Source organism: Octopus bimaculoides, chromosome 13 (genome assembly GCF_001194135.2).
Source record: "Octopus bimaculoides isolate UCB-OBI-ISO-001 chromosome 13, ASM119413v2, whole genome shotgun sequence".
Classification (NCBI taxonomy): Eukaryota; Metazoa; Mollusca; class Cephalopoda; order Octopoda; family Octopodidae; genus Octopus; species Octopus bimaculoides.
In genome coordinates this window covers 502,901-513,619 of record NC_068993.1, presented here as the reverse complement: position 1 = coordinate 513,619, position 10,719 = coordinate 502,901, and the positions used below count along the sequence as shown (strand labels likewise).

Genomic DNA, 10,719 nt, shown 5'->3' with positions numbered 1-10,719 from the left:
GACAACTGATGCTAGTGTGTTTATGTCCCCGTAACTTTGTGGTTCGTCAAAAAGGCCAATAGAATAAGTACTCGGCTTCCAAAGATTAATTCCTGGGTTTGATTTGTTTGACGAAAGCCGGTGCTCCAGCATGACTGAAACAAGTAAAAGAATAAAAGAAAAGAATAGGTATAAACTGTAAACTCCTATTTGTTTATGAATGTTTGACTTGACTTTGTCCCTTTCAATGCTCCTGCCTGGCTCCCATCAGTGGAGTTCGTGCTGTTACAGTCAAAGGCTGATCAATGTTACTGAAGTGGAAAAAAAAAAACCACTGCAGGTTTACTTATAGCAAACGTTGACCAATTGAATATACAGAGCAAACAGTTTAATGCTAAGTGAGATGGTCGTGTTCCCTAATGTCTTTCTCAGAAATTCAACCTGAATGATGGCTGTTAATTTTATGAAGTGACTCAAGATAACTAATACCTAACCAATCTAATCTTTCACTTCATTAATATCTTCTCTTTTTCAGTTGGCTAAATTCAAGAGACCTCGATATGTTGACTTTGTTGATAGTCACCCAATGACTGTAACTGGAAAAATACAAAAATTCAAAATAAAAGAAAATCTTATAGCAAAGCTTAATCTGAAATAAGCGGTTGAGCAACGATGAATACTAAATCAGTGTCTGGACTCTGAATGCATTTTACAATTTACCAATTTTAGGATGTTGTCATTTTTTTCATCTCTTTGTCCAGACGTGGTGTAAACAGTCTCTTATTAATAATTTGCTCATCATTTTTCAACGACATCTTGCTTGAGATTGTTCCCAATCAAACAACTCGACAGTGACTAATAAATTACCTTCATTTTGCAACACATTCAAATAATGACTTTGGACATCTCAGAACTTTAGCTTGCTCGCTTTTTTGTGTTTTTTAACCATTACAGCAGATCATCGCTTGTTTAAATTCATTGAGATTTGAAAATAAGTATTTTGAAGTAGAATGGTAAGAAACATAACAGACAAATGTGATATGAAGAAAATGATTTATGAAATGGTTCGATGAAACTGTTTAACCAATGTTTAATACAGTCTTTTTTTTAAAAAAGATCCATGAAAAAATGTACATTCTAAAAATAAATTCAGGGAATTAGTTTAAAAACAATTGAAATGCAAAGAAATAATTCAATTAGATTTTGTAAGTCATAATTTTATAAAATTCTAACATTCAAATGTTTTTTGTCTTTTTTTTTTTTAAGAAAATATTTTCAGATAAAACGGGAAATTATGAAAAACTCTTCAGTTTTCAATTATTAAAACTTATCTTATCCAAAGTCAGTAAATTTTACTGAAATGTTTTCTGTAATGTTTCGCTTTATTTTCCATAAAGCTTCAGAAATTTGCCCGTTTGTGCAGACAAAGGGAGATAATTAGGTCAACACAGAAACCGTTCATTGAACGAAAAAGATTTAGCAGCTCCAGATTAAATCACCATTATATGCAGCAAACACACACACGTGTGTGTGTGTGCATATATACATGTGTGTACATACACATATATACGCACACACACACACGCTAATGACTATTTACCATTGCAGTTCAGTTGTGTGCTCAAAACGATGAGAATATATTAATTTACACTCTATATTGCTTATTGCCAGAAAAGAAACATTTTTGAAGAGCAGTGAGTATTAATGGCAGTGTGTATAATGAACGGTCATATCTGAGAATTTGTTAAAACAGCAGTAACAAATACAAGAACATAAAGTCGAGGCTGGGAACGGGGTCACTCAACCCCCTAAGCGGTTGGCCACCAGTTCCCTGTAAGCAATTGTAATATAAACAACCATCAAAGAAAGAACAAAGACATCATCTAAGAGTCCAAACAAACCGAAAGCAGCTTCAGGAATTATATCTAATGGTGAAATAAGATAACATATCCCAAATACGGCACAGATCGTAATTCGCATACGAAATATTATCATAAGTCCATTCCATGAGAAAAGTTCTTGTAGACAGTGTCGTAGAAGAGTTGGGATATCATTGAGATAGTCCATTATCTGTAACAGAAAATAAGCATTAAGTGTTGAAGAATTAAAAGCTGGAAGGGAATCGAATACATCAATAAATATATACATGTAGTGATACACTCACACACAATCTTACATGTGTGTCTGTGAAGACAATGTTTAGAACCAAGTTGTCTCACCCCTTAAGACAGATGAATTTGTTTGTATAGCAGAATTAGAAAAGAAATTCTAGGAGTGGAAGCAACATCCAAATTCAAAAGTTAACTTTGCAAAGACCATAGTCCGTATAAGAAGAAATACAAACATGAACAAACCCGAGACTAAAACAACGCACGACGTTTTGAAAGTGTAAATGTTTGAAAATTACTTACAGATCGAGGTTCTCCTGAGAATCTTCGATTATAATCATGAATTTGATTAAGTATATCAGCTCGTTCTTGTGTCGTAGAACGAGTTTCTGCATCGGTGAAACAAAGTAATAAAAGAGTAACCTAAAAAGAAATTAAATTCAGAGTCCGTCAGGAATGAGTCATAGCAAAGCATCATTAAAGAATGTGACAAATACAAAAAAATCTAAGCATCTTACATTCGATTCAAACATATTTGGAGTTGCCTCCCCTGCCTTTATAGGCCAAGAGTTCATTATTCAACATTTAAGAATTACAACACTGAGCTTAATGTATACAATGCACAACAGGTTTATAATTCAATAGAAAAATATTAGCGGCAGGTAACATTATATTTGAGTATTTAAGCAAAAGAGACAAAATGATAAAATATATATTATTGGAGCGGGGAGGTCATTATATTTTCTGTGAAGGTGTGCAGCCTAAAGATAAGGTTATAGGTTCAATTCCTGAATTCAACAGCATGCTGTATCCTGGAACAAAGCACTTTATTTCATGTTGCTGCAGTCTACTCAGCTGTAAATGAGTAACAGTCATACACTGAGGCAGCTTTCTCACTCTCTCCTTCATGCTCAGCAAAGTCAAGTGAAGGAGGGACAACAAGGTATCTATGTTGACCCACAACTACATAAAACACCCAAAACAAATGGCCAAAGTCTGGTCCAAGCTATCACGTCATACTCGTCTGTGACTGATGGCTAAACTTTTTTAAGCTTTTAGCATTTTAAGTCACATTGTACTGGGCAAAAAAAAAATAAACTTACTATAATTAACAATTACTATAATTAACAATCTAATTATATAAAACCTTCTTGATTCACTAAATCAAGCTACGTTAACACCAACTTAATGATTTGTTTTTAGAAAATATTGTTTTGCATAAAAAAATAAATTTAAAATATAACTGATACAAGAGAAGTTGATGACTTCAACGTTTACGAATATCTTTAAATTCAGCTTTTTTTCAACAATTTTCAACACAATAAATCAATTGTTTTATGTCAAAAATGGAATCCGTTCTGTAGTCAAACTTACCTTTTGCCTACAAACCGGACACTTAATTCCACCTAGCCATGATCCATAATGCCAGTAAGCAATGATGCAGCTAGCTAAAAGTAAACAATGGGTATATATGTGTATATATATGTGTATATATGTATGTATATATGGATGTGTATGTATGTATGTAGACATAGTTTTATATATATATATATGTGTGTGTGTGTGTGTGTGTGTGTGTAGAAATGATGACATAAGTAATTAGTGCAATAAATATGTTGTATCTTAATGAATAAATTGGTTTGATTCTAAGACAAGAGTAAGCAGTTGAAGTGTTTGTAAAGTGACAATAACTTGCCCAGCTACAGCAATACATCAGCTGACAAATACTTAAGAAAACGTTTCATATCTCCGTGTCCTTGTAACAACAACACTCCTGGTGATTGAACCTCTACCTGGCTCACTGGAAATGTTAAAAACAACAGCTTTGTCCCCTTTAAATTATTTCCCTTCTGTCTTAAAAGGAAAATAGATATTGAATGATATAGTCCTGAATAAAAGACAGGATGGTCATCACTGGAATGCCTTTGGTTATAGGTTTGTCTCTATTACAGAGCAGACCTGGGGTTACCCCATCCCCCACCCACTTCTCTATAAAAGTGTCTAAAAACAATAACAACCACCATAAACAGCTGAACTATTAGGACAAAATGTTGTAAGGGTAGATACAATAAATAAGGGTGTACTCTCTAAAGAAAGATACATACTATAAATTATAAGGGTAGATGTTATAAATGATAAAGGTACAACTGTAAATAAGGGTAGCTGCTACAAAAAGATATGGGTATACACTATAAATGAGAATATAAAATACTTGATAATTACAAGTGGATTTCATGAACTATACTTCCAGCCTACCTCACAAAATACCAAAATGTGAATGGAATGAGAATAGAAATGCCTACTCCCCACCATTGTACCCCACCTCCTCAATATGTAGCCTAGGGTTAAAGTTAGAAATCAATGCAGTATTGATTATCAAAATTTAATAAATATATCTAATCAATAGTGTTGTTTATTAAAATCTAACCTAACTGATCAATATTATATTGACTAACGAAAATCTTCTTAATCCAGTTAATAAGCTAAGCTGTAAACATTAATCCTGCCCTTAATTACATAAACACTTAACCCTTCTCCATTTATAAACACAAACAACAAATCATTTATTTTTATCTAATTGCATTTACTTTAATTGGCTGTCACATCACCTGCAAAACATGCAAGATGAGGTAGACCACCCGAGAGAAACTTCAAGGCGAGTGGGCTTGAGGGTCAGCCAGGAAAAGACAAAAATATACATTATCTTCATCAGTTGTCTGTGAGTTTGGATTATATCATTAAAAGCAGACTGTAAAATGTGATCTGGAATTTGACTTACCACAAAATACATGACCGCAATTTGTTTCAACTCCAAAAGAAAGATCATCAAGACAAACAGGACAATTCGATTCATTTTGTCTTCGATTAGGATTGCTTATAGGGACACGGTTCAAGTGTTCTCGGGCAGTTTGAACATTTTCTAGACTATCAGGATGGATTATTTGATGGTTATAACTAAAATATAAATGAAACAGACAAGACATTAACATATTTATTTTTGGTTTTAATCAAGACATCATCGAAAAGATACTTCAGTCATTTTGAATCCCAAATTATTAATAGCATTCAGAACAACAAATACCAAAATATTCAAACACCTGCAAAACGAGGTTAAAGCATAAAAAATAAAAGAGTCTCAAAGTTTTTTTTTTTTTTTTCTCACAATTATGACAATATACTTGAAATGGTTAAAATGTTTGTGACTGATTTTGGTAATATTTGTAATTAGTAGAAGGTAATGAGCTGGCAGAATCATTACTGCTTTGGACAAAATGCTAAGCAGCATTTCTTCTGACTTTACATTCTGAGTTCAGTGCTGCCAGGTCAACTTTGCCCTTCATCCTTTCAGGGTCAATTCCATCATCCCCCATCCCCAAAATTGCTGGCCTTGAGCCAAAATTGGAAACCAATATTTGTAATTTGTAACATTAAAATGAAATGATTAAAACCAACATCTAATAGCAATATTTGGCTGTGGTTTTTGTGTTCTTTCTCAAAGAAGTGATCTGGGGTTAAAAATGTGCACCAAATCAGTTGTGGCAAAAGAGAAAACTGTACAGGTAAGGAAATGTTGATGTGCATGAAGAGGGGCCAAATTATCCAAAGAGAAAGAACCTGTAAAAAAGGAAGAGGTGGGAGGAAATGACTGAACTCAGAAGGCAGACAAGGCACCACAATAAATGGTAAACACTGTTCTGGGTAAGACTCGTCGAACCGCTGCCATCAATCATATATATATATGATTTAAAATGTTCTTGTTGTTGTTCCAGTTCCAACCCAGATCAAGCAGGTCCAGGATCAAAGCTATTACAGCCTTGATCCACCTTGTCTCAGACGATGCTGTCTAAAAACGTTCTTTTGACAACCCTTTATAGTATAGAACAATTTCTGACACTCCTTTCCAGTATAAAATACATTTCGATAACCCTTTATTGTCATAATACTAATCAAGACATAAAACTAAAGAATGTGCGTGTGTTATATAAAATGGTTTTCCTGATTCTTCTGCCAGTTATTTAATACATGAAATCAAATCAAATCACTTGTCAAAGAAATACATCACCGAAATGCATACATACATATGTAAACACACACATAGATATATGTATGTGTATATATACACACACACACACACACACACGCACATACATTCATGGAAGTGTCAGGCCACTCAAAACAAGGAATCTGAGAATCAAGATTCTTCATGCAGAACCGTCAGTCCGGCAGAATATATTTTTGTCAAACTGAGAATAAGTGTGTGAGGTAATCAAGACATTTTTGTTAAGGAAGAAGTTGAGATATCTATCGGTTTCAAAATGATGAGAGGATCATCCACGTAGACACGTTTTACACTAGTATGATGCTGAACCGAATAATTATTACTCAAAAAATAGATGCAGAAACTTTCTGGTCGTTTCTGTTGATCACATATCTAGGTTGATGACCAGAATATATCATGGAAGTGCAAGAGCAGGAAGTATTATCCGGAAAATTACCCTCTTTGGCAGATGTGTAGTACTCCCCTAGCAGGCCGAAAATAGATACCTACCGATGCATAATTATATTAAAGTAAAATGTGGGCAGATGTGTTATAAAAGTTGAGGGCGAGGCAAGGAGTGCACGATGAAATATTAATAGATGTTTATTTATGAAATGAACTAACAACAGAAATGAATCAGTTATTTTTACTATCAACTTATATAAAGTGACAATAGCTCACCGTTTTTTCATGGTCGCAAAAATTGTAATTAGAATGAATGGCAATATAGTGAGGAGACATGCATAGATGACTTCATCGCCAACGCCTTCAAGGAAAGTTGATGACATTTCTAATCCAAGAGAGAAGAAACAGTAGAAAGAACTTCAGAACTGTGTTGCTTTACAGGTTTAGAAGAAATAGGTTTCTAATTTTACAGTAATTATAAACCAACTGTAGATTAAATTTATAGCTTCAATTTATTTTACAAACTGGTCCAGAAAACGGCAAGGAGAATGACATTAAAAGGCTTTGTAAAATGTAAAGAAAGAAAGTTGTCAAGTTTTGTCTTTAATTAAACGCTGTGAATGACAAGAGAACATCGTTTGTGACACGTTTAATTAGAAAGACTTGTCAGAAATAGAAAAACTTTCTCCTCACTATTTAAACTTGCAACTTTCTTTGAGCAAACACCTTGTTGACATTTAGTATTAAAAAATATAAAATATTTTAAACTCCTTAATAAACAACATCTCTGTAAGAGAAATATATGAAATAAGTTAAATATTTATAACATTGTGACAAAATAAGTTTGTAATTTACACAAAGTCTTGTTTACTACAAAACATAAGTTGCTCAAACAACAAACTACTAACATTTTCAGTTTCTGTTGCCAAGTTTACAACTGATTATAAGCTCTATAAACTAATAAAGTAGTTCAATAGCCATTTATATATATATATATATAGAGAGAGAGATATTCAATGAATTAAGACGATGATTAATAAATAATTCTACCCCAAAACTTGAAAGTCTTCGGTTTTTGGTCAGAACGGAACTCGCTACAGTTATCTCCCTTGAAAAAACAACCTTTTTATTTTCTTTTATATTTGCTTCATTTCAGGCTGACGAAAAAATACGGAAAGCTTCTCGTGCAATATATTCTGTCAGCTTTCATACAAGTATTGAAAAATGTTTAAATACAATACAAAAGCATAAATCTATGTGCTATTATTTTTTACATCATTTTGATATTTATATCTATTTACTGGTAACATGAAGTCAGTATTGATGTTGTATCTTGTTGTGTGAAGTAATGTTTATGACAAAGTTAATACTCCATACATTTAACAGGTCGTTGTCATCAGCCAAATCGTCGACTTCCACAAAACGTCTTGAAATCATAAAAACCTCCAGGGATGCTCGCTAATAACTCTATACTTTAATATATATTAGTCTACAAAAGAATTAAACTGACTACATTGTCAATAAACTGACAGAATGGACCGAACCTACTCTTATTCAATGTTAATTAAATGGGTAAGTTGCTTAATTATTATTAATTACACAATCTCTCTTCTCTCTTTTATAGACTTTGGACATTTGCTTACTCAACTTTTTGGCCGTTTTCTTTCTTGATCTATTCATCTAGAATTAAATTAGATTGACATTCTTTTAAAATACTCAAATTCAGAATCTGTCATTTCATAGAAACTAAATTTAAAGCAATGTTATTCTCTTAATTACTGTCTTTTTGATAAATCTTGTCCATAGATCGTCAAATCTTGTCTCTAGAAACATCAAAGTACCACCCATTATTAGTCTTCCTAGCAACTGTGTACATAGTTTTAAGGCACACAAACGTTAGATTTACTTTATAAACACTCAATCATATTAGTGTCTTACCATTGATCCAAATTACCATTTTTGGAACTATTTTCTCTTTGAATATTTCACTGTTCTACGAATTAGCTGTTAATTATGACCTACCCTAATAAATGGTAATTCTCGTAATCGTATATAAAGATAGATAGGTTGATAGATAAATAGATAGACGGATAGATGGATAGACAGATAGATAGATAGATAGATTAGATATAATTTTGCCATTTCATAGAATCTGCTGTTATTGGGTTTGATTTTCGCATATCTTGACAGATCTTTCACCAAGTCCAATATTTCTCGTGGGTTGTCATCAATACAACTCCAAGAACGTGGCATTTCAACAGACGATTCTCTCATAGACAAATATTTACTGAATCTTCGTTTTGTTTTCGATAAAATTCCATATTTATTTAATTGTGGCAGCTATAAATAGAATTTCTGTGTTGTTTGTATGATGACATTTCTCTTTGGTGGTGCTGGCGCTTTTTTGATGGTTTGAGGAAATAACTTGCTCTTATATAATGTTTTATTAAAACACTTCTCGTATTAAATCCCTTCTGTTAACTAAAATATTTTGAAGTGCCTCTTCATGTCATCAATCAGTGATTAATACGCTTTTTGTTTCAAATAACGGTAATTTTAAGGAATATCATCAAGTCGTTTACTGTTTCATTTTCTTAATCATTTCCTTGTGATGCTAATCGCCCTCACATCACACTCGACTACATGATGTGATCCAAGAGAGGATGGTCATGGCTGGAATGTTTTGATCATGCCTCTACTGAGGGTTGACCAGCAGCTAATCAACGTCCCTTCGTCCACTTATATAAAGCGTCGACTTCGTTTACCTCTCTAAAATTGTACATCTGTCAAAAATACTTTTCAGTCGACTTTCCACTTGCTTAGTTTTCTTCTACATTCGTATACTTTTCTCAGAATCAAGACTAATCAAAACTCTGTGTGTGTGTGTGTGCGTCAGTCAGTCACCTAAATTCTTCGTCAAACATTTAAAGTTTGTAGAGAGAGGAATGGAGAGAGTCGATTTGCCATAATATGTAGAAGAGAGAGAGAAAGACTATAGAAGTGACATACCATGGCAACACAAGGTTCTCTGTTCTTAAGACTCATCAATAAGTTATTATATTTATGGGACATGGTTGGAGAAAAAGATTTACACATGAATTATTTCAGCAAAAACAAAAATTATCCAATTTATTATTAACAGACTTTTATTGAAATATGTCAATATATATTTCTTGCTTTATAAGAAATATTTTAGTCTCGTTCATATATACAGGGATGTTTATTAGAACCTCCCCCCTCTCTCTCTCTCTCCTAGAAAATCATCTGATGCTGTAGACTGACCCTTTCACTGCACCCTAGTTACATTTTCTTGAGGTAACAGAGGAGCCAATGGACCTATTAAAAATACCAGCCAAAATCCCTTACATGATGCTTTACTATCTTAAAAATACGAAGGACATGAGACAGTCGTTGCTGAAATATATGTAACCATAGGTCTGCTTGATCAGGATTGATCTAGGGCTAAACAACCATTAGATTTGGTTTGCTTTGTTTTTGTTAATTGAAGACCAGAAACCTTCAAGTCAATGCTAGGGGGTGCCCTGCTAGAAATAGCAGGGTATCTCCCCCCCACCCAAATCACACACCCTATGGCTTTTCTGCACAATCAGAGCTCAACTGGAGCTCCAACGGTTCCTCCACATTTTCCTCTTTCATTCTTTAATCTGAATCAATGACTCATCATGTGTTTCTGTTTGCACTCCACCTTAAAACCTTGGGATCTCTAATGAACCAGTGACGGAACCTCTACAGCTGGGGTCCCCAAACTTTTTAGACCATCGACTCCCTTGAATAGTCCCATCGACCACTTTGGAGACCCCTGCTCTGCAGGGTCGTTTGATTTTTTCAAAAGTAGCAGCTAAACTCTCTCAAACCATTCCCTACTACATCAGAAAGCAACCTGTTACAACCATCCATGTCTCTGCTTATCATTGCAGAACCAAAATTCAAGAACCAGGGACTTTTGTTTAGATTTTAGATTTTGAAGTAAAATTATTATTTCTTGCTCCCTAAAATCACTCTTACATTCCCCATAGGTTAAGCAACTCCACCACCACCACCATCCCCAGCATCACAATTAGCATGTTGGGAGGTCCTACCTACAGTGTTTAGTTGTATATATATATAATATATATATATATATACGTAAAAGCACCCACTACACTCTCTGAGTGGTTGGCGTTAGGA

The 10,719-nt window shown here is 33.7% G+C and overlaps 3 protein-coding genes across 5 annotated transcripts in view; 2 read left to right on the top strand and 1 right to left on the bottom strand.

Annotated features, from left to right (window-relative positions):
• Positions 1–1,219, top strand: part of LOC106871436 (medium-chain acyl-CoA ligase ACSF2, mitochondrial) — a 13,683-nt gene extending 12,464 nt beyond the window's left edge. Inside the window, exon 15 of the mRNA XM_014917891.2 lies at positions 515–1,219. Within this exon, the coding sequence (XP_014773377.1) occupies positions 515–637 (123 nt within the window). The 3' untranslated portion in view covers positions 638–1,219. The remainder of the gene's footprint in view (positions 1–514) is intronic.
• On the bottom strand, positions 1,171–7,668 carry LOC106871437 (E3 ubiquitin-protein ligase RNF170). 2 transcript variants are annotated; one of them, XM_014917893.2, is made up of 6 exons: positions 7,582–7,668; positions 6,808–6,916; positions 4,867–5,042; positions 3,462–3,535; positions 2,391–2,510; positions 1,171–2,049 (listed from the first exon to the last, which is right to left on the bottom strand). In XM_014917893.2, exons 2-6 carry the CDS (start codon positions 6,912–6,914, stop codon positions 1,780–1,782), a joined length of 747 nt encoding a protein of 248 aa, XP_014773379.1. In that variant the 5' UTR covers positions 6,915–6,916; positions 7,582–7,668; the 3' UTR covers positions 1,171–1,779. The 2 variants fall into 2 exon arrangements, with proteins under 2 accessions (XP_014773379.1, XP_014773380.1); XM_014917894.2 differs by lacking the exon at positions 7,582–7,668 and adding an exon at positions 7,440–7,575.
• Positions 7,669–7,778: 110 nt separating this feature from the next.
• LOC106871435 (protein Hook homolog 3) overlaps positions 7,779–10,719 on the top strand; it is a 38,871-nt gene continuing 35,930 nt past the window's right edge. Inside the window, exon 1 of one of the 2 annotated variants that reach the window (XM_014917887.2) lies at positions 7,779–8,103. In XM_014917887.2, the coding sequence (XP_014773373.1) occupies positions 8,065–8,103 (39 nt within the window). In that variant the 5' untranslated portion in view covers positions 7,779–8,064. The remainder of the gene's footprint in view (positions 8,104–10,719) is intronic. The other variant, XM_014917888.2, reaches the window with a different exon arrangement.